The 23,872-nt window shown below is 47.1% G+C and overlaps 1 protein-coding gene across 3 annotated transcripts in view; it reads right to left on the reverse strand.

Moving 5' to 3' along the window:
- The window catches only part of SGK3 (serum/glucocorticoid regulated kinase family member 3), a 392,044-nt gene that overhangs the window by 346,697 nt on the left and 21,475 nt on the right, over window positions 1–23,872 (reverse strand). For all 3 annotated transcript variants that reach the window (XR_010090741.1, XM_063451357.1, XM_063451358.1), the window contains exons 2-3: window positions 8,521–8,711; window positions 6,915–6,998 (exon numbers count right to left, since the gene is read on the reverse strand). Coding sequence is in view for 2 of the 3 variants with exons in the window: in XM_063451357.1 (XP_063307427.1) it covers window positions 6,915–6,998; window positions 8,521–8,688 (252 nt within the window). In the remaining variant the exon portion in view is untranslated. The remainder of the gene's footprint in view (window positions 1–6,914; window positions 6,999–8,520; window positions 8,712–23,872) is intronic.

The raw sequence follows: 23,872 nt of genomic DNA on the forward strand, positions 1-23,872 counted from the left end.
AAGAAGGCAGTCCAGAAAAATTGGGACCTGCTGAAACAAGACCCAATATTAATGTCTATATTACCAATGAAACCGAAAATCATATTTAGGGGAGCACCGGCGGCCTAGTGATGGGGAGGGAAAAAAAGGGGGGGGGGGGGTAGGGAGAGGTGGGGGAGGTATAGGAGGAAGGGGGGGGGGTCTTGGACATCTCTTGTGATTTACTAGTTGTCAGAGGCGGCTCTAGACTTTATGAGGCCTTAGGCGAAATGCAAACATGAGGCCCCACTAACAAAAAAGTGTCACATATACACATTGATGCACTGTCTACCTGTGTATGTGCCTGAGAGTGTGTCTGACAGAGAGTATCCTTGTGTGTGTGAATGTATGTCTCTGTGAGCATGTTTGCGTTTTTGTCTGAGACCCGATGTGTATGGGGTAGCTGCTTCAAGTGTGTTGTGTGTATAGGGGGGTGATGGTGAGAGGGAGAGACGGGTGATGGTGAGAGGGGGGTGATGGTGTGGGGTGATGGTGAGAGGGAGAGGGGGGTGATGGTGTGAGGGAGAGAGGGGTGATGGTGTGGGGGTGATGGTGAGAGGGAGAGGGGAGGGTAATGGTGAGAGGGAGAGGGGAGGGTAATGGTGAGAGGGAGAGGGGAGGGTAATGGTGAGAGGGAGAGGGGAGGGTAATGGTGAGAGGGAGAGGGGAGGGTAATGGTGAGAGGGAGAGGGGAGGGTAATGGTGAGAGGGAGAGGGGAGGGTAATGGTGAGAGGGAGAGGGGAGGGTAATGGTGAGAGGGAGAGGGGAGGGTAATGGTGAGAGGGGGTGCGATGGTGAGAGGGAGAGGGGGTGAGGGTGAGAGGGGGTGCGATGGTGAGGGGGAGAGGGAGTGCGGTGGTGAGGGGGAGAGGGGGTACGAAGGTGAGAGGGAGAGGGGGAGAGGGGGTACGAAGGTGAGAGGGAGAGGGGGAGAGGGGGTACGATGGTGAGAGGGAGAGGGGGTGCGATGGTGAGAGGGAGAGGGGGTGCGATGGTGAGAGGGGGTGCAATGGTGAGAGGGAGAGGGGGAGAGGGGGTGCGATGGTGAGAGGGAGAGGGGGAGCGATGGTGAGAGGGAGAGGGGGAGCGATGGTGAGAGGGGGAGAGGGGGTGCGATGGTGAGAGGGAGAGGGGGTGCGATGGTGAGAGGGAGAGGGGGAGCGATGGTGAGAGGGAGAGGGGGAGCGATGGTGAGAGGGAGAGGGGGAGCGATGGTGAGAGGGGGAGAGGGGGTGCGATGGTGAGAGGGAGAGGGGGTGCGATGGTGAGAGGGAGAGGAGGAGAGGGGGTGCGATGGTGAGAGGGAGAGGGGGAGAGGGGGAGCGATGGTGAGAGGGAGAGGGGGAGAGGGGGTGCGATGGTGAGAGGGAGAGGGGGTGCGATGGTGAGAGGGGGTGCGATGGTGAGAGGGAGAGGGGGAGAGGGGAAGACGGGGAGAGGGGGTGCGATGGAGAGGGGGAGAGGGGGTGCGATGGAGAGGGGGAGAGGGGGAGAGGGGGTGCGATGGTGAGAGGGAGAGGGGGAGAGGGGGAGAGGGGGTGCGATGGTGAGAGGGAGAGGGAGAGAGGGGGTGCGATGGTGAGAGGGAGAGGGAGAGAGGGGGTGCGATGGTGAGAGGGAGAGGGAGAGAGGGGGTGCGATGGTGAGAGGGAGAGGGAGAGAGGGGGTGCGATGGTGAGAGGGAGAGGGAGAGAGGGGGTGCGATGGTGAGAGGGGGAGAGGGGGTGCGATGGTGAGAGGGGGAGAGGGGGTGCGATGGTGAGAGGGAGAGGGGGAGAGGGAGAGAGGGGGTGCGATGTTGAGAGGGAGAGGGAGAGAGGGGGTGCGATGGTGAGAGGGAGAGGGAGAGAGGCGGTGCGATGGTGTGAGGGAGAGGGAGAGAGGGGGTGCGATGGTGAGAGGGAGAGGGGAAGAGGGGGTGCGATGGTGAGAGGGAGAGGGGGAGAGGGGGTGCGATGGAGAGGGGGAGAGGGGGAGAGGGGGTGCGATGGTGAGAGGGAGAGGGGGGTGATGGTGTTGGGGCGATGGTCAGAGGGAGCGGGGGGGCGATGGTCAGAGGGAGCGGGGGGGCGATGGTCAGAGGGAGCGGGGGGGCGATGGTCAGAGGGAGCGGGGGGGCGATGGTCAGAGGGAGCGGGGGGCGATGGTCAGAGGGAGCGGGGGGCGATGGTCAGAGGGAGCGGGGGGCGATGGTCAGAGGGAGCGGGGGGCGATGGTCAGAGGGAGCGGGGGGCGATGGTCAGAGGGAGCGGGGGGCGATGGTCAGAGGGAGCGGGGGGCGATGGTCAGAGGGAGCGATGGTCAGAGGGAGCGGGGGACGATGGTCAGAGGGAGCGGGGGGGCGATGGTCAGAGGGAGCGGGGGGGCGATGGTCAGAGGGAGCGGGGGGGCGATGGTCAGAGGGAGCGGGGGGGCGATGGTCAGAGGGAGCGGGGGGGCGATGGTCAGAGGGAGCGGGGGGCGATGGTCAGAGGGAGCGGGGGGCGATGGTCAGAGGGAGCGGGGGGCGATGGTCAGAGGGAGCGGGGGGCGATGGTCAGAGGGAGCGGGGGGGCGATGGTCAGAGGGAGCGGGGGGGCGATGGTCAGAGGGAGCGGGGGGGCGATGGTCAGAGGGAGCGGGGGGGCGATGGTCAGAGGGAGCGGGGGGGCGATGGTCAGAGGGAGCGGGGGGGCGATGGTCAGAGGGAGCGGGGGGGCGATGGTCAGAGGGAGCGGGGGGGCGATGGTCAGAGGGAGCGGGGGGGCGATGGTCAGAGGGAGCGGGGGGGCGATGGTCAGAGGGAGCGGGGGGGCGATGGTCAGAGGGAGCGGGGGGGCGATGGTCAGAGGGAGCGGGGGGGCGATGGTCAGAGGGAGCGGGGGGGCGATGGTCAGAGGGAGCGGGGGGGCGATGGTCAGAGGGAGCGGGGGGGCGATGGTCAGAGGGAGCGGGGGGGCGATGGTCAGAGGGAGCGGGGGGGCGATGGTCAGAGGGAGCGGGGGGGCGATGGTCAGAGGGAGCGGGGGGGCGATGGTCAGAGGGAGCGGGGGGGCGATGGTCAGAGGGAGCGGGGGGCGATGGTCAGAGGGAGCGGGGGGCGATGGTCAGAGGGAGCGGGGGGCGATGGTCAGAGGGAGCGGGGGGCGATGGTCAGAGGGAGCGGGGGGCGATGGTCAGAGGGAGCGGGGGGCGATGGTCAGAGGGAGCGGGGGGCGATGGTCAGAGGGAGCGGGGGGCGATGGTCAGAGGGAGCGGGGGGCGATGGTCAGAGGGAGCGGGGGGCGATGGTCAGAGGGAGCGGGGGGCGATGGTCAGAGGGAGCGGGGGGCGATGGTCAGAGGGAGCGGGGGGCGATGGTCAGAGGGAGCGGGGGGCGATGGTCAGAGGGAGCGGGGGGCGATGGTCAGAGGGAGCGGGGGGCGATGGTCAGAGGGAGCGGGGGGCGATGGTCAGAGGGAGCGGGGGGCGATGGTCAGAGGGAGCGGGGGGCGATGGTCAGAGGGAGCGGGGGGCGATGGTCAGAGGGAGCGGGGGGCGATGGTCAGAGGGAGCGGGGGGCGATGGTCAGAGGGAGCGGGGGGCGATGGTCAGAGGGAGCGGGGGGCGATGGTCAGAGGGAGCGGGGGGCGATGGTCAGAGGGAGCGGGGGGCGATGGTCAGAGGGAGCGGGGGGCGATGGTCAGAGGGAGCGGGGGGCGATGGTCAGAGGGAGCGGGGGGCGATGGTCAGAGGGAGCGGGGGGGCGATGGTCAGAGGGAGCGGGGGGCGATGGTCAGAGGGAGCGGGGGGCGATGGTCAGAGGGAGCGGGGGGCGATGGTCAGAGGGAGCGGGGGGCGATGGTCAGAGGGAGCGGGGGGCGATGGTCAGAGGGAGCGGGGGGCGATGGTCAGAGGGAGCGGGGGGCGATGGTCAGAGGGAGCGGGGGGCGATGGTCAGAGGGAGCGGGGGGCGATGGTCAGAGGGAGCGGGGGGCGATGGTCAGAGGGAGCGGGGGGCGATGGTCAGAGGGAGCGGGGGGCGATGGTCAGAGGGAGCGGGGGGCGATGGTCAGAGGGAGCAGGGGGTGATGGTAATGTGAGAGGGAGGGGGTGATGGTTAGAGGGAGCGGGGGGTGATGGTAATGTGAGAGGGAGGGCGGTGATGGTAATGTGAGAGGGAGCGGGGGTGATGGTAATGTGAGAGGGAGGGCGGTGATGGTAATGTGAGAGGGAGGGGGGTGATGGTAATGTGAGAGTTAGAGGGGGGTAATGTGAGAGGGGGTAATGTGAGAGTGAGAGGGGGTTAATGTGAGAGTGAGGGGGGGTTAATGTGAGAGTGAGGGTAATGTGAGAGTGAGGGGGGTAATGTGAGAGTGAGTAATGTGAGAGTGAGAGGGAGTAATGTGAGAGTGAGAGGGGGTAATGTGAGAGTGAGAGGGGGTAATGTGAGAGTGAGAGGGGGTAATGTGAGAAGGGGTAATGTGGGAGTGAGGGTAATGTGGGAGTGAGGGGGTAATGTGAGAGTGAGGGGGTAATGTGAGAGTGAGGGGGGTAATGTGAGAGTGAGGGGGTAATGTGAGAGTGAGGGGGTAATGTGAGAGTGAGGGGGGTAATGTGAGAGTGAGTGGGGGTAATGTGAGAAGGGGTAATGTGGAAGTGAGAGGGGGTAATGTGAGAGTGAGGGGGTAATGTGAGAGTGAGAGGGGGTAATGTGAGAGTGAGAGGGGGTAATGTGAGAGTGAGAGGGGGTAATGTGAGAGTGAGAGGGGGTAATGTGAGAAGGAGGGGGTGATGGTGAGTGGGGTGAGGCTGAGGGTGGTGACGGAGGGTGATGCTGAAGGTGGTGAGAGGGTGATGCTGAAGGTGGTGGGGGGGTGATGCTGAAGGTGGTGGGGGGGTGATGCCGAGGGTGGTGGGGGCGTGAGGGTGAGGGTGGTGGGGGCGTGAGGGTGAGGGTGGTGGGGGGGTGAGGCTGAGAGTGGTGGGGGGGGTGAGGCTGAGAGTGGTGGGGGGGGTGAGGCTGAGAGTGGTGGGGGGGTGAGGCTGAGAGTGGTGGGGGGTGATGGTGAGGGTGGTGGGGGGGTGAGGCTTAGGGTGGTGGGGGTGATGGTGAGGGTGGGGGGGGTGAGGCTGAGGATGGTGGGGGGTGAGGCTGAGGGTGGTGATGGTGAGGCTGAGGGTGGTGGGGGGTGATGGTGAGGCTGAGGGTGGTGGGGGGTGATGGTGAGGGTGGTGGGGGGTGATGGTGAGGCTGAGGGTGGTGGGGGGTGATGGTGAGGCTGGTGGGGGGTGATGGTGAGGGTGGTAGGGGGTGAGGGTGGTGGGGGGTGATGGGGAGGGAGAGCCTACCTTTCCCTGGTGGTCCAGTGGGCTCCCTGGTGGTCCGGTGGCCACTGCTGCAGACCGTGTAGTCTCGCGAGATTTCAGAGCGTTGCCGTGGTAACCCACGGCAACGCTCTGATTGGCCAATTCTCGCGAGTCACATGGTCTGCAGCTCTACACACTGCGGAGCTGCAGACCAGTGTCTGCGATGGTGGCCGGGCAGCCAGGAGGGGCCTCGCACCCGGCGGCATACCGGGCAAGCCGCCGGGCCCCCTCCTGGTGTCAGGTCCTCGGTCAGTGACCGAGGACCTGACACACTCTGCCAACAGGCGGTTTAGGCGGCCGCGAGGCCCCCGCCAGCGCGAGGGCTTAGGCGGCCGCTTAGACCGCCTAATTAGAGAGCCGCCTCTGCTAGTTGTCTATGTAGTTTTCCCATGGTTCCCACGTCTTAGTGAATGTTTTCATAGAGCCTCTTATTTGGGCCGTCAATTTATCCATGAGGTGACACTCTTTAATCTTGTTTGGGCTAGGGCTTTTCTAGCTGCTAATGCTATCTTGTTTAGCAATTGTTGTTCTAGTCTAGGCCAATCGTCGAGGGGGTAATGAGCATATTTAATTTATTTCTTTACTCTTTTAAACATTTTTTTCTTTTTAAATTGTTTTAACTTTTTTAAGCTTTCTTAAAACTTTTCTACACTTTTAAAATTTGCAAAAACCTTTTTTTTACCGTTAACCCTCAACTAGCAGTAAGCAGCACTTACAGTAAATTCCCCAATTTCTCATAACTCCCATCCACCCCAGCTAGCAAAATATATAATTTTAAAATATTGAAATTAATTTTTTACCCTGAGGGTAAAAAAAATAAACAAAAGTTAACCCTCAGAGTTTGAAGAAAAAATATCAGATAACAGTATCTGTATTTGATCACTGAAGGCAGTAATCAGGCAGGAACGGGGTTAATTTTTATTAGCACTGGGTAAAGGGAGGGTAGGATTTTTTATTTATTTTTTAACGTTATTAAAACATTTCGGTTTTTTATTAATTTTTAAAAAAATCTTTTTAAAGCTTTTTAAAAAAAAACTTTTAATGTTAACCCTTAGCTAGCCTAACACCAAATTCCCAAATTCCCCAATTCCCCACTAACTTCCACCCACCCCAACTAAATATATAATTGTTTTTATTTAAAATGGGTAAAGGGGGGGTGAGATTTTAAACTAACTTTACTTTTTTTTTTTACACAGGGATAAGATGCGGAAGAGCAGGGAGGCGGATCAGGAGTCCCTGCAGCATATGTGCTTGCTCTGACAGCCTGTCAGAGCGATCACAGCTGCAGGGGCAGCGCGATCGGGTGCTCCCGATCTGCCTCGAATACCGAGGCAGACTGGAGGAGCGTAAACCCCGCGATCGACACAGTTGCAGCGATCTGGAGTTAACTTGAGTAAATGACGGAAATTTTCTGTCATGCGTCCTTAACGGAAAATTTCTATCAAGCATCGTTAAGGGGTTAATTTATTGTAATATTGCTGACATAAATATTATAGCATTATTATGATAAAAATTGACAAAATGTTAAAGAATGTATAACAGTTGTCCATTTTGCCAGTGTACTTACTGTGTTGTACAGTTTATCGAATTCTGTATACCGTCTAAACACAAACCACTCATTTCTCCCCACAGCGACCATAACTTTGTAAACCTGTTGAAACAATGAAAGAGTTATACTGTGTAAGTAATATTTTATGTAACCAATTCAATACATTTTTCATACGATTTAATATTTTGGGATTATTTTTTTTAAATAATTTTTTCAAAATAGTAAAATATAAAACAACATATATATATAATATCTATCTAAAAATCAAAAGTTATTAAAATATTTTTCAAAATATTAAATCATTTGAAAATCTTATCCAAAAATATTAGATTAAGGCATTTGCTAACGTGAGAAGTCAAAGTGAATTTCAAATTTATGCTCAAATTAGCCTTAATGGAAAAAGAAAGCTTTGCTATCCAGCTTTAGATCCAGATGTGAAATTACCTGACATACTGTACTTAATAAACAGCAATTGCATGCATTCTTTTACTTTACATTGTGGTATTTGGAATTGTAACTCAACAGTGTTCGAACATAGGAGAGGCAAAACACACACAAAACAAAAACAAAACAAACAAACAAACAAAAACACATATGCTTGGTTAGGTAGGTGAAGACCAGAGGATTACATTACTCATTTATGCATTTATATCTAATTTGTGCAATCTTGCTGCACTTCCAAAGGGTGTTCTGAAACTGTATTTCGCAGTTATACTTCAATGATCTCTATGGTATTACAAATATCCCATGACGAAACACATTATAACGTAATGTTACATGGCCTGTCCAGAGAAGACACATTGTGTAGGAGTTTTAATGCATGTTAATATTATTGCTGAGAACCAGAAATAACCTCTCTAGTTAGAATGTTCTCTCTCCTATAACTATTTGAATTTAACCCAGTGTCGGTGATTCCACAATTCCCTTACTCCATAAAAATCTTAATAATATTTAATGACTTGATTTTTTTGGTGCTTGCATTTCAAACTGCTCAAGGGCAAAGGGAAAAAGGCCCAAATGAATGCCCCATGCTATTCCTCAGCAATGCCTCTAAATTGAAGGATTACTCCAAGCACCATGACCACTTGGTCGATTTGAAGTGGTCATGGTGCATGTAGCCCCTCCTACATAGGCAAATGGTTAAAGAGCACTACTAATACTTTTGTGGCAGAACCGTTGCAAAATATTTTTTATTTTTTATTATGATTTTTTCCCCCCAGGTTAATTAGAAGTAGACATGTGCAATTCGTTTCGTTACGAATGCAAATTCAGACGAATTTAGGAAATGCTTCCAAATGTCCGAAGTGCCGAGTTTTGGAATGCCGAACCAAATTGCCAAAGTGCTTCTGATTTCTAAAAAGTGGGAAAACAGGAGAGGGTTGGGGTTGGGGTAGGGTTAGGGTAGGGTAACCCTAACCCTCTTCCTAACCCTAAACTTACCCCTAACCCTACTCCTAACCCTAACCCTACACTAAGTCCTGAAGTGCCAAAGTCCCTAATTGGCAAATTTCGGAATGCCGAACCAAACCGAATATTTTTCCCATGCACAACCCTAATTAGAAGTAGGTGGTTTCCTATCAAAACATACTCTGCTTTTTTAAATCTCCTACGTTTAGACACTTACAGTAAACCGTTTCCTTTTGTCTCGATGCTGATCGTAGCTTGGTATGCGGACACTGGGACAATTCGTCTTGTAATCCATTGCATATAGGTAGTTGGCAGAGCAGCAGCAAGGAGCTGGTTTATTATCAAATGTGTTTTTATTAAATTCTGCGATACTGCCCAATCTCATCTAGTGATATTCCATGGTGAAACCTACAGAAAAGATAAAAAATACACAATGATTATTATTACTTTATAATGAAACCATACAACAGACATGCTACATACAGGGACAAGAAGCACAACCATTACCTTGTAGATTAACGCCTAGTCACAGCAATATAATCTATATGAATAACAATACAACTCAAATTCAGGATGAGGATACCCAACCTCCAGTCATAGGCATATGGAGTCATTGCAGGATATGCATCCAGAGAAAATCGCTATTAAAAGTTTACATAAAAAAATACAAAATTTAAACACAAGTTAGAATATGTGAATGTTTCCTCTAGTAATAAATAAGTGTAAACAGAAACAACCATGATTTCGTTCTTCCAAAACAGGACAGGCAAGCCCTAAAGAAATACTCCAAACACAATAACCACTATATGCTTATGGTGCCAGTAATGCTCAACAGCATCCCAGAGCAATTGTTGTCACAACTTATCTGGACACCCCTGGACGGCCGCAGTCAGACTCCTGCTTCCGGCTTGCCCTGCATGGAAAATCTGGTTGGCTTTACTGAGATCAGCAGGGCTGCAGTCATTCACTTACAGCGTCAGCTATGCCCTAGCTCGGTGGAGACACCCGGCTTCTCCTGCAAGGAAAGTCAGATGCAGCGCAGGGGGGCCTTCGGAGCCATTACAAATTATTCAGAGAGGGTGCAAGGGTACTCCTGGAACCACAACCACTACATTCCTTTAAAGCATACAGAAGTATCCACAGAAACCTAAGCAGTGAACTTGGAGGACAATTTAGCACAAGTCTTGTACACATGTTTATGTATCCATCACCATAATCTGAACAATTTTGAGAAGCATCTTCTGTTTCAATCAAATCAGCTTGTGGAGTCCAACATGATATGTACATTACGGACTACATTTGTTTTCTTCAAATCAGATTTTTGTTAAGTGGTTTTTTTTGCATTTCATTCTAATAATAATAATAATAATAATAATAATAATAATAATAATAACAACAAAACATATTCACCGGATTTGGTGATTAGAAAAGGGAACAACTAACTGGATGGCAATATATACAGTTTTTAATGCTGCACCGATCAACGTTTTGAGTTTTCTTTTTGTTGTCTTTTAAGATGGGTTCTATTTTTTTTATTTCAAAGAACTGCACTCTGAAGCATGATCCCATGCATGACCATATTAAAAAAATTACATAAATAAAACACGCAGTCACAGGTATGCGGTGGAGGAAGAGATCACACTGTTTGCAGAGATGTACTTGTAATACCAACTCAGGTCCTTGTGTTTATGGTCGGTCACCCACAGACAGGGGTGTATTTGCCGCGAGGCAAACAAGGCATTTGCCTTGGGCGGCATTTTTCAGGGGGCGGCAAAAAAAGCCGCCCCCAAATGCCCAGGGCAAATGCCTTGTTAGCCTTGCGGCTAACAAGGCATGCTGGGCGGCCGGCGGGCTGCTGGGAAGTGCGGGTAGGTGGGCGGCCGGCGAGGGAGCACTTCCTCTGAGCGGTCTGCTCAGCTCCCTCGCGCGCCGCAGAGTGAGGCTGGGAGCCGGAATATGACGTCATATTCCGGCTCCGCCTCCCAGCATCACTCTGCGGCGCGCGAGGGAGCTGAGCAGACCGCTCAGAGGAAGTGCTCCCTCGCCGGCCGCCCACCTACCCGCACTTCCCAGCAGCCACTGGACCACCAGGGAGACAGATATCCCCCCCCCAGCTTTCCCAAAGGTAAGGAGGCTGGGGGGGTTAAATTAAAAAAAAAAAAAATGTATTAAATATGTGAGTGATTGAGTGTGTTTGTATGTCTGTGTATGTCTGTTAGTGTGTGTGTGTATGTCTGTTAGTGTGTGTGTGTGTGTGTGTGTCTGTAAGTGTATGTCTGTAAGTGTGTGTATGTCTGTTAGTGGGTCTGTGTGTGTGTCTGTTAGTTTGTGTGTGTGTTTGTGTGTGTGTATGTCTGTTAGTGTGTGTATGTCTGTTAGTGTGTGTGTGTATGTCTGTGTCTGTATGTGTGTGGGTCTGTGTGTGTGTGTGTTAGTGTGTGTGTATGTCAGTGTGTGTGTCTGTAAGTGTGTGTCTGTTAGACTGTGTGTGTGTCTGTTAGACTGTGTGTGTGTCTGTTAGACTGTGTGTGTGTCTGCTAGTGAGTGTGTTTCTGTTACCTAGTGTATGCGTATTTGTCAGTGAATGTGTGTGTGTGTGTATTTAGAAGGCGGGACGGGGGAAGGGTTCGGTGGGGGTGGCGCGGGTGGGGGGGGGAGGGTTGGGTGAGGGTGGCGTGGGTGGGAGGGGGGCGCCGGAGTTTTGTCCTGCCTAGGGCAGCACAAAACCAGGATACACCACTGCCCACAGATCGAACTTTGTGTTATCGAGCCTCACATTAGTGAAATAGATCACAGTAGAAAGTACAGGGATGGAATCTGTTAAGTGCCTGTAACTCTGCTAGACGTGACACACCCAAACTTGTTTCATGCAACCCCTGGAATTTGACGGGGGGGAAAAATGTTCTATTTCATTTCCTGAAAACTAAATATGCAAGAAACCTCCAGGCAAAAAATAAATCAGAATGTTTAACCACTTCAAGTTACTTGAAGCTCAGCAAATCTCACACAGTTATATGGAGTGCTTTAAATCGTTATATTTATTGAATGATTTTAAATGAACCGCCACTATTGATTATAAACATACAAGTACACCTGTGCAGTCACATACACCTCTGCGTATGTAAACACACAAACACTATTGCTCGACTTCGGAAAAACATGCAATGATTAGATCTTTGCTTCAGGTATATGTCATTCAGCTTAAAGATAAGTCTTTATTTTGGCATTTAACCTATGGCACACCAGCTGGGAGAAACTGGTTTATGCAGCCTTATTGAATACACTCCTTTCAAGATTCAGGTCCTCCAATTATTTTTACTTTGTAGTTGTTTTTGAAGGAAACTTTCACATGTCAAAATGTTATATTTTGTTGATTTATACCAAATACTTAAATAGTTTTTTATGAGGTCTGAAAATAAAATTAAATGTATAAACCCACACAGCCACATTCAGCTCTGCCCTTGGACTGAGTGCCTCCGTCTTTGTTTCCTGTCCTTGAACTGGGTGCCTCCATCTTTGTTCCCTGTCAATCATTATATGTTCAGTCCATCTCTGTCATTGAACATACTAAGTAGGGAAGAAGAATCAAAAAATATTTGCTAGTGTTGCTGGATTAAATTGGATTGTGTGAAAAAGTTTAACATAAGCAAAATGTGTTTTCCTATGTTTTATTCAATTTTGTTATGGCTCCTCTTTTAACAACTAATTACTCCAGTGCCAAGGAAGGAACCTGATTCACTCAAACTACTGTAAACCATGAGTCCCATTGTGATTTTGGTTGGTTCACTCACAACATGAGTTCTTGCAGGAGAAGGGAAAAAATATTAATAGGATGAAAATCGTAGTTTTCTCCCTGGAAACCAACTGATTTAGTCCTGAATATGGGGCCCCTCTTCCTCCATCTGGGTTTGTTTCCTAGAGTCTAGCATTTGAGGACATCAGAAGTTGTCCTTAGCAAGAGTAATATAAACACATCATTAGATATTAGGGAACTCAGAGCAATGTCAGGCCTCCTAATTGTCCTGATTTTGATGGAATGGTCCCAATTTGTGGGTCTTGTCCACTGTCCTGACTTTGTCCCCCACTTTTGGGGACACCAGGAAACTGTCCTGTCAAGCATAGCACAAGCGCATCACTAGCATGCGTGAATGTTATGCTGAGGGCAGTAAGACCCTCACGTGCCGGAGTGACGTCATATTCCGGCTCCCGTCATCACTGCGGGGAGCTGAGCAGGGAGGGCTTACACTCCTGACATGGCTGTCCTACACGTTCATGATTATTTCTGAAATTTTTTCACAAATTAAATCTGAATGGAGAAACAGAGTTAAAAATAGCTTATCTCGAAAAAGTTTCCAAATCAGTTATACTCACAGCTTAGCCATTTGTTTCTCAATGTTCTCATTCAGTATAAACTTGCAAACACTTAAAGGACCACTATAGGCACCCAGACCACTTCAGCTCAATGAAATGGTCTGGGTGCCAGGTCCATCTAGGGTTAACCCTGCAGCTGTAAACATTTCAGAGAAACTGCTATGTTTACATTAGGGTTAATCCAGCCTCTAGTGGCTGTCTCATTGACAGCCGCTAGAGGCGCTTCCACGCTTCTCACTGTGATTTTCAGTGAGAAGATGCCAACGTCCATAGGAAAGCATTGAGAAATGCTTTCCTATGGACAGATTGAATGCGCGCGCGGCTCTTGCCGCACATGCGCATTCGCCAGATGACATTGCAATTTTATAGAAACTGCACCTTTAACACACGTCTAGAGACGGTCTTCCAAAAAGTGACTAGAGCGGCTTCTGCATTGAGAATAAAATGCATCTCACAGAGCAGTATTTCATTGGCCTGCACGGCGGTTTGCTGTCAATTAGAGAGAGCTGCATTAAGAAGACCACCTCGACGAGGGCTGGAAAGTAAGTTAATATCGCCTTTCAAACCTCACATGCTCAAGGTGGACAATAAAGAAAGACAAAAAAATATAGTGTCCCAGAAATGGGTAACAGCAACTTCAGAAATATAATCTGGTTGTTTTTTTGTTTTTTTTTAGAAGGATGCTTTAACAGTGCTACCGAATATGTGGAGATTATATAAATAATTGTAAACTTGCATTCAAGCAATGCCAAATCATGCTTAACTTTGCTAATTTCATAATCTATTTTTTATTCTGGCTTAAAGTCTGATTACATTAGTCAAGGATATTAAACGTGAATATTGAAAGGTAAAGTAGAATATAATAAGACGCTTGTCTCTTCTGGTCTGTTAGCATAAATCTGTGCAGAATACAGCCTAATCCATAGACACTCATTTAAGGTTTCGAAATCCCAGAGATAAACGGCCCAGTATTTTATGTTACAACAAATGGATATTGAGTCAACACTAATTCGGATATCTAGTCTAATTAAAAAAAATACACACACAGACAATATGTTCACAATATCATCACTGCATGTAACAGAAGTAGATTACAATCGGCACGATCATACTTTAATTGTGATAACGTTGTTTTGCAGGTGGAGAGTCCTTTAATTACCTTCTCTTTTAGTTACCAGCATTTTATTTTTGTAAGTTGTTTTTTGTTTTTTAACATAAGCATTGCATTTTATTTAAAGGGACACTACAGTCACCAGAGCCACCACAGCTTAATGTAGTGGTCCTGGTGTCTGTAGCATCTCCCTGCAGTGTTTAAATTGCAGCCTAGGAACACCTCTAGTGGCAGTCACTCAGATGGCCACTAGAGGTATTTCCTGGGTCAGTGCTGCACAGTGGCACTGTGCACGCTCTGCATGGAGGCACTGAAGTTCCATATGGAGAATTATTGAGTCAATGCATCACTATGAGGAGATGCAGAGTTTTGCTGCACCTGTGCAATAGCCTCCCAATGCTTCCCTATGGGAAAGTATTGGATTGGCCATCATCAAGACTGATGATCTTAGCCATGGAGGCGAGACCAGGTAGGGCTAGCCACAGTGAGACCAGCGTAGTGTATGAGAAAAAGGTACGTTTTAAACATTTAATCTTCACGGAGAGGGGGGCTGGGGATCGAGTGTTGAAAGGAGCTAAAAAAAAAAACCACTAAAATGGGCTCAGCTATTTCTGAGAATAAAACAAACCCTTGTTAAAGGAACACTATAGTCACCCAAATTACTTTAGCTAAATAAAGCAGTTTTAGTGTATAGATCATTCCCCTGCAATTTCACTACTCAATTCACTGTCATTTAGGAGTGAAATCACTTTGTTTCTGTTTATGCAGCCCTAGCCACACCTCCCCTGGCTATGATTGACAGAGCCCGCATGAGGGAAAAAAAAAACTGGTTTCACTTTCAAACAGATGTAATTTACCTTAAATAATTGTATCTCAATCCCTAAATTGAACTTTAATCACATACAGGAGGCTCTTGCAGGGTCTAGCAAGCTATTAACATAGTACCGGTAGCGGATAAGAAAATCTTAATTAAACAGAACTTGCAATAAAGAAAGCCTAAATAGGGCTCTCTTTACAGGAAGTGTTTATGGAAGGCTGTGCAAGTCACATGCAGGGAGGTGTGACTAGGGTTCATCAACAAAGGGATTTAACTCCTAAATGGCAGAGGATTGAGCAGTGAGGCTGCAGGGGCATGCTCTATACACCAAAACTGCTGTATTAAGCTAAAGTTGTTCAGGTGACTATAGTGTCCCTTTAAGTTTTTGGGAAAATATAGTGCTGAATTTATAACCTGTCCGGCGCTTTATTGAGGTGCAATTTTATTCACCTTTTTTTTCCCCAAAAAAGGTTTGTTGTGTACATTTAAATGTTTTCATTTTCCACACACATTGTATTTTTTGCTGCTTATATTGAAAATGTTATGTGTGTCAGAGGGATTTCCTTGCTGACCCTAATCTGATCCCTAATCTTAAACCCAATTTTAAACCTAAACCTAATCCTAGTAAGACAGGGCTTGACAAATTTGCTTGAAATCTAGGAGCCAGCTAAAAAAAGTTAGGAACCAGATTTATCAATGTCAAAAATACAATTCTTAAAGGGACACTATAGTCACCAGAACCACTACAGCTTAATGTAGTTGTTCTGACGTCTATATACTGTGCCTGCACGTTTTTCAATGTGAACACTGACTTTTCAGATAAAGGCAGGGTTTACATTGCTGTCTGGTAACAACTCTAGTGACAGTCACTCAGACGGCCTCTAGAAGTGCTTCCTGGGTCAGTGCTGCACAGTGTGTAGCACCTACATTAATGCTCCTCATAGGGATGCATTGATTTAAATCATCTCTATGAGGAGAAGATGATTGCGCAGCATGGTGTTATGCCGCGCATGTGCAATAGTCTCCCAATGTTTTTCTATGGGGAAGCATTGGATTGTCTGAGATCATCAAGATTGATTATCTCAGCCATGGAGGTGGCCAGCCGCAGTCACCAGTGCAGCATAGGAAAACAGGTGAGTAAAATGAAAAACACCTTTCCCATGTGATTGGTGAGGGGCAGGTAACCTAAACAAACACTCACTGACAGGCGCACTGATCTGATACACAGACACACACACACAGACACACACTCACTCACGGACAGACACAGATACACACACTCCGCACTCATTCAGCCGCCTGCAGACCACCTCCCTCAGCTCTCAATGAGCAGACAGTCCTCCTACCTGCCCACCTCAGATCTCCGTAAGCTGACTGCCCCCCTCCAATTTTGGGCAGCCGGTCACCTCACGGGCTAAACCGGACACCTGGGATTTGGCAAGCTCTGTAAGAAGAAACCTAATCCCAAGGATTTTCCTCTGCTAATATCAGTATTGATATTGGCAAATAAAATTCTAATCTAAAAACAGTAGAGAGCGGTATGTTGCTGCCACCTCCTGTTTGCTTTCAGCATGACAGGGGGATCCCTGTCATGTTGAATGTATCGGTGCTGGGTAACTGGCAAAGTCAATCAAAATAACATGGGTGCATGCAGACCCTTTTATGGGCTGTTCTACCCGTGGGGGTCTCCCAGAAAATAGCTGCTAGCCCAAAATCACTGTGTCTGAGCACTTCTCAGCCACAGTAATTTGAATTGATTTAAAGGGCTGAATTATCTATCAGCCTGGGGCCACTAAAAATTGCCCTAGAGGGGAGCCCCAGATATCAATTGATAACTGCTTCCCCCTTGTGTAAGCAGGGTTTTAACCCTGCTCACACCGCATTGCTGTCAATAAGAATTTAAATCCCCATTTAAAGAGCTGCATGCTGCACTAAATTTGAGCGCTGCATGCAGCTTATCTGTCAGTTGGTGGCAATACAAAATGGTCCCAGGTGACAGAGCGAGCCTCAGGTATTGATTGATACCAGAGTTTTGCTAGTGTGAGTACTGATTTAACCCTACTCACACCAAGTTTTATCAAAGGGGGATTTAAAACCACTTTTAAAGGAACACTTCAATGTTAGGAATACATCTTTGTAATCCTAACACTATAGTGTCGGTCTGCCCCCAAAGCTTCACCTGTTCACCGTCGATTTCCCTCTGTGCTGGTTTGGGCTCCTCCTACACCAATGTCAGCCAAATGGGAAACCTAATGTGCACGAATGGTGAGCACCACTGACTCACTGCTTTCCTTTGTGATTTTGCTTGACGCTGGATGTCCTCATGCAAAGCGTGAAGACATCCAGCGTCATTACACGGAGTAAAACTCTGTGAAACTGAAGGAAGGACCTCTAATGGTTTTCTAGTAGACAGCAGGCAGTCTTAAACTTGCAATATAAAACATTGCATGTTTTACATTGCATGCTTAAGGGAACAGGGACACTGCACCTAGACCACTTCAATGAGATTTAGTGGTCCGGTGTCTATAGTGTCCCTTTAAAGAGCAGAGTGCTGCATGAAGTTCATCTGTAAGTGTGAGGCCACTAACTCTGGCTCCATCTGTCAGAGGGGAGTCGAGGTATCTAATAATACTTAAAGTGTCCCTGTATTACCAGCAAAGAAACAGCCCCTGTTGTTAAGAATTGCACATGATGGATTTATTCCATCATGTGTCGTTAAGGAGATAAGGCAGTGCTTCCCAACCCAGTCCTCATGTACAGCAACAGTCCAGGATCTAGGCAAGTTCCAATAGGGATACTGAAAACTTCTGGACCACTGGTGTGCCAAGAGCGCGATGCTGGGAACTACTAAGTTAGGGAAGATCCAAGCTTTTATTAACTTGCATATAGATTTTTAGTCCTGATTTTGTTTAATGAAGGGGTTGTGGAATGTGCAGATTTCATAAGTCTCTGCTTTGCTTATGGGATATATTCAGAAGCCCCATAATAAGCTATTGGAAGCACCAAGCATGGCTGAGCCCCTTTCTGATTTCCTGCAGTTGTCATTGTTGTGCCCTTGAATGTATGCTTATTCATCCAGGTTTTGCATCATCAGTTTCTTCAGTGTTACCCAATGGACTAATCTTATCAAGAGTTTCAGCATTATTACATTCTGTCCAACTTTGGTCCATAATATGCTCTCTCTAGCAAGTCTAGAAAACATGAACCTGTAATATAGCTATCAATACAGCCACGTTTGTGTGAAGATTTTAATATTTAGTCCTAACCATTTTTATAACTTTGCCCTTCAGCTCTACAGATTTAGATCCATATTTTAGATAACATTCAGTCATCCTGGTTTAAAGGGGAACTGTAACTTCCCTTTTTATATTAAGATACTGTATCACTATATATAATATGCGTTTCTGAGATGATAAAAATTACGTTTTTAACATTTACTCTCATTTATCCACCAACTGGGTCAGTCAGTCTTGGCTCCTTAAATATTAATGTAATAAACGCTATCCATTGCACCTGGCACTCAGCTTAGATTAAAGGGACACTATAAGAACCCCGACCACTTCATGGCATTGAAGGACCTGGGTGCAGCTTCCCCGTCCTCTTAACGCTGTAGCTGAAAACATTGCAGTTTTAGAGAAGCTGCAATGTTTCCATTGCGGTGTTATGATAGCCTCTAATGGATGTTTACCAGAGTCACTAGAGGTGCTTCCTGCTGTTTCACAGAGTTTAACTCCATGATATGATGCAGGACATTGTCAGACTTTGCATGAGGATGTCCAGGGTCTTCTAAATCCCCGTAGGAAAGCAACGATTCAATGCTTTCCTATGGAGAGAGCCTAATGCATGTGTGGTGGTAGATTTGCATTAGGTTTCCCTCGTGATGACATCAGAGGAGGCGGAGACAGAACCAGCTCAGAGAGACCTCAGTGCTGGAATAAGGGGAGCGTTTAAACATTTCAGTGCTGCCGGTGTTCCTTTAAGCATGAAGTGTAACAATGTCTGCCCTACTTTAACCTTATCTGAAATGGATTATGATGATGTTTGCTAAAACAAGTTATATTTGATTTTCAATGTATTATTTGTTGGTGTAAATTCCAGAGAAAGGGACAAATTAAAATGCCAAGGCTTCTAGATCCATATAATTCCTTATAGTTTTCCCCATGTACATTCCATTAGCTGAATGCAATAAAAAAAATACAGACAAAATGGATTATGTTACTCATGGCAGAGACTGACAGGATACAATAGTTCTGTTCTATGTGCATATCAATAAACATGTGTGTGTGTGTGTACGTACACACAGTGGCGGAACTACCACAGGTGCAGCTCCACTGGGGCCCGCACACTAAGGCCCACCAGATGGTTATGATTTCTTTATTGCTGAAAAGGAGCCCCTCTGATGAGCCAGATTGGCGAAACGTGCGTCAGGGGTTCTGACAAGCACCCTTCATAGCCACTGTATCACCAGTGAGCTCACGTTCGGCTTATAATGGCGTTAAGCGAAATGTACTAATACCCATATATTGGAGGGAAAAACGGCTTTCATTACAATATCCAGCTTTCTTTCATTATATCTATTTTAGGGGTGGGAGGCATTTCTTATAGATCCATTTAGGAGTAATAGGTATTTTGGGTTAAGGGGTGCCCTCGACGGCACAGAATTGGTATTTACTTTACCTCTCCCTGCTATCACCCCTATTGATACAGACATGCATTGGCTACATTGTTTGGCCGCAACTATTAGCTAATACAATGTTACTTTGTTGTTCCCACTCCATTGCTGGCCTTATTTAGTTGCACTCTCTCTAACAAGACCATTTAGCCTGTATTACTAGCATTTTCTGATATCTTAGTATTCCTATTGCAGCACATTGTTCTATAATACTTTTTTTCAAAAGTAGGGAGACGTCCCCTTATCCCTTTGTTTGGAGTTTAGATTTCGATTTTTTCTATTCTCCTTACACCGCTGGTCTGCTACAGATGGTCTTTTTATTATCATTCTGAACTCACATAGCTACAGCCTGTACTACCTTACTCTGTATTCATTATCCCTATATTTGGGTAGAACTACCAGATTTTCATATACAGACATTCTAGCTACACTCAGGATAATTGTTTGAATTTTTTTTTTCCTTTTCTTTTTGTTGTGGTGACTTATTTCACCTCTTAATCGCTATATTAAAAGTTATGTTTTACTTTTAGAAATACCTAGCCTGATTGGTTGATATTTGTCACTCCACCAGCGATACAGTTATTATTTCTTGTGCTCTCCTGGCAGTTCTCTTTTTTTTTTTTCATTTATTCCATAGTGACTAGTCTCACTAGGGGTTACTCCCCGCTTCATGAGGTTAATCATTACATTACCTTTCTTTACTCTTTTGTCTGTATTTGGTACATTTCCAAGCAGCCTTCCAGGAAGAGCTTTCATATATCTTTCATATTTTACAGTACAATACCACGGCCATTTTTGTACTTCCTGCTTTATGAGAAATACAGGAAGCTTGGAGAATAATGAAATCAAACAGGTCTTCTCTTGGGGAATGGAACTCGTCCTGAGTTTAGTGGCTTTATGGCTAAAGCATACAAAGGGACATCACTGCTCTACCATGTGATCAAGGAGTGGACAGGGCAGCATTAGGTAACTTTTATCCAAAAGGAGCACATTAAAATGTATGAAAACGGGGGGTGGGGCTTGACCTCCATGTGAGCTGGTCAAGTTTTATGTGAGCTCCTTGTACGACCACAATTAAAGTGGGATAATTCACTACACACCCCACTAAAAGCGAATTTTCCTTAAACCCACACTTACCCTGACCAAGCTGCTATACCGTGGAGGGGCTGACCGTTACAATTTTGGATGTCTCGACGCCTTCAGCAATGCGGCCTGGGAGGCAAACCGGACGGGGTGATCCCGGTGCACCCCTGGGAAGCTACCCAGCGGAAGGACCCAACAGGTGTTGCCGAATAAGCAGGCGACCGAAAGGGAGACAAGCAACATGGCGGAAGCCACGTGCTTACCTGACCGTGGCTATCAGTAGCCTGATGACATGTCCAAGCTGGACTGCATCATTGCCAACTTCTGGAGGAAATTGGAGCTCAAGATGCTACAGGCTGAGGTACCAGAGTCGAGTGAACCCTTACTTACACCGGCGCAACCACGCTGCCACGGCAGGCTGCTGGTTCACAAGGTGAGGAAGTCCTGAAAATGGCGTCAGGACGAGTGACACCTCCCGACAGCATCCAAGCCTACACCACCGACTCTGGGCACAGCCTCTCGTCGGCACCGCAAGCATCACTCTCCGCTTTGGCTGAGATCATGCTCCCCATGGAGGGTTGCAAAACCTGCAGGTAAACTGGCTGCGACATCGATACATCTCCTGCACGCCACTGCACTGCGGGGCCTAAAGAATCTTTCCACACTGATGGTCTGCATTTCTGGACCCCTGTGCTCAATGCATATATCACAGAACCAACACAGTGTTGAGCCACTGAGGGGTATTGGCTGACTCATGAATGGGACTTAATTCCTCAGACAGGTTTCCCCACAGCCTTACTCTGATTGTTATAGCATTTACCCCCTTTATTCTCTCCCATTAGCCATCTAATGTTAAATGGGCTTCTTAAGCATGTGAACTTCACAATTTGGTAATCAATGGGGGGTCTCCTGGGTGTTCTAATCCTCAAATTCACTGTGTCCCTGTTACAGTACTGGTCAGTTTAATATATAGAATGCTTGTTTAGACACGTGAACTTCAGCTTGTTTACTAATATACCATAACTATAACATTTGTGCAATTGCTCTGAACACCATATTACACTCTAGCACTGTATGTTTTACTTTTGCTTGTCCTGCTGTTGTGGCATCACAAGCATGTATGTAGCCATCTGCACAACAAAAATAAAGAATACAAAAAAAAAATGTACAAAAAAACACAACAGGACCTCACATGATCAGTGATACAGAGTGCTGTACTCGCACGCTGGTACAAAGCCGTCCGCCACTCCGAGAAACCCTCAGTTAAAACAAGTGGGGCTAGTTATAGGGGAAATGTAAAAGGTATCTCAAGGGACAAATTGCTGCCACAGGTAGGGTTGCTCTAGCGTTACATTTATTATTCACTAGGATATAATTTAGTGCATCCTCAGGACTGCAGTTCCTGTCCACTGAACAGGAAGCATAGTCTTAAGTACTGAGGTCTCAAACCAATCCTGGACACACTCAAGGTGTGAAAACACTGACTGAGAAGGATGACTACATTCAAGTAAATGAATAACTTTTTCTTAGAATGTAATTATATACCTATAAAAATCAATCTGGTGATACTATCATTTATGGAGCATAACATGATGATAGAGCATCTAGGTTATCCAAGATGGCAATACAAGAAATAAAGTTATTGTTTGTTTTAATCGCTATTAAGAAAGGTAAATAGTATAAATAGTACTAACAACTCTTCTAAACTGTTCAGTAACAGGACTGTACAAAAACAAGAGGTCATCCAATAAGACTTGGGGGGGGAAGTAGAGTTTGCCTTCAGCAGAGTAAAGAATCTTTCTGGGAAGAGAAACACAGATGTAGACTTTCTAGACTCCATCTAGAAAGAAGGTTCTTTTCACACGCATATAAAACAAAACAAACAAAATGTATACTATTATTTTTTTTTTTTGGTAAAGCATTATATTGAGGGTTTTAGCAGTTAATACATTTGTGGATTCAAGGAGGAACTGGATTGCCACTTGGGAGGTAAGGTAAGGTTTTTCTTTCCCTTTCTAAAGCACAATTGGAAAACTCTTGAAATTCGCCTTTTCATCATATGAGATTTGTGAAAGACTGAAATTGAGACTATTTTTTAACATACATTGCAATAGAACTTTGTACTATAGCTTTGCTCTTTGCCCTTTTATGTGTTTTCCTTAAATTCTGTAGTGTTTTTCTACGAGGCCGGTCTCTGATCATCATCTTTCTTTCCTGCTGTAACATGAGAGTTCTGGAGACACAGAGAGACAGAGTGTAGGTGCGCCTGTTTGGGTGCATATACAAAATATACAAATCTAGCTTGTGTTACTGGAGATACAAAGAGCAGGGTTTCATTAAAAGAACACTACAGGGTCAGGAGTACAACATGTTTTTCTGACCCTATAGTGTTAAAACAAACAAACAAAAACAAACAAACAAAAAAAAAAAACAACATGGCACCCTTACCCACTTTCCTTAAATATAAAACCTACCCTTTTTCCAGAGCCATGTGGGTCCGCCAGTGCTCTGCTCCAGCTCCGTCTCCCTGGCTGAAATTAAAATTGATGATCTCAGCCAATGAAATGCTTTGGGAGGCTATTGCACATGTGCGGCAAAACACTGCACTGTGTCAATCAGCATCTAGGCATAGAGCTGCATTGCATCTCTATGGGGAAAGTTCAACAGCTCCATTCAGAGCGTGGAGAAGCTAAACATCAGTTTTTACATTAAAATGCCTGCAGGGACAGGCTATAGACACGAAAACAACTACATTAAGCTGCAATTATTCTGGTGACTATAGTGTCATTTTAATAAGTATTTTTCATTTCATGCTGATCGAACAAAAAAAAAAAACACACAACTGAGCTTGGTTTAAAGGGACACTCCAGGCACCCAGACCACTTCTGCTCATTGGAGTGGTCTGGGTGCCAACTCCCACTACTCCTAACCCTGCAAGTGTAATTATGGCAGTTTTTTATAAACTGCAATAATTACCTTGCAGGGTTAACTCCACCTCTAGTGGCTGTCTACTAGACAGACACTAGAGGGAACTTCCTGCTTCATAGCACAGGAAACCTGTGCTAGAGCGTCGCTGGACGTCCTCACGCTGTGTGAGGACCTCCAGCGTCGCTCAAATCCCCATAGGAAAGCATTTGAAATTAGTTTTCAATGCTTTCCTATGGGGAGCGCTAATGCGCATGCGCGGCATTGCCGTTCATGCACATTAGGTCTCCTCGGCCGGTGGGCTGGATCAGACTCGCCCACATTAATCACGACGGAAGCACAGGGAGGAGCGGTGCAGAGGAGGAGACAGCGACGAGGGACATCGCCGCTGCCTCAGGTAAGTGACTGAAGGGGATTTCACCCCTTCAGTAACTGGGGATTGGTGGGTGGGAGGGAGAGGGACCCTCCAGTGCCAGGAAAACGGATCTTTTTCCTGGCACTGGAGTTTCCCTTTAAGTGTATTCCTCACTAATATGTTTTTCCAAGTACGGAAGATTTCTGCAAATGCAATGGATAAATAAAATTAGAGG

This window comes from Pelobates fuscus, chromosome 4 (assembly GCF_036172605.1).
Source record: "Pelobates fuscus isolate aPelFus1 chromosome 4, aPelFus1.pri, whole genome shotgun sequence".
In the NCBI taxonomy this organism is placed as follows: domain Eukaryota; kingdom Metazoa; phylum Chordata; class Amphibia; order Anura; family Pelobatidae; genus Pelobates; species Pelobates fuscus.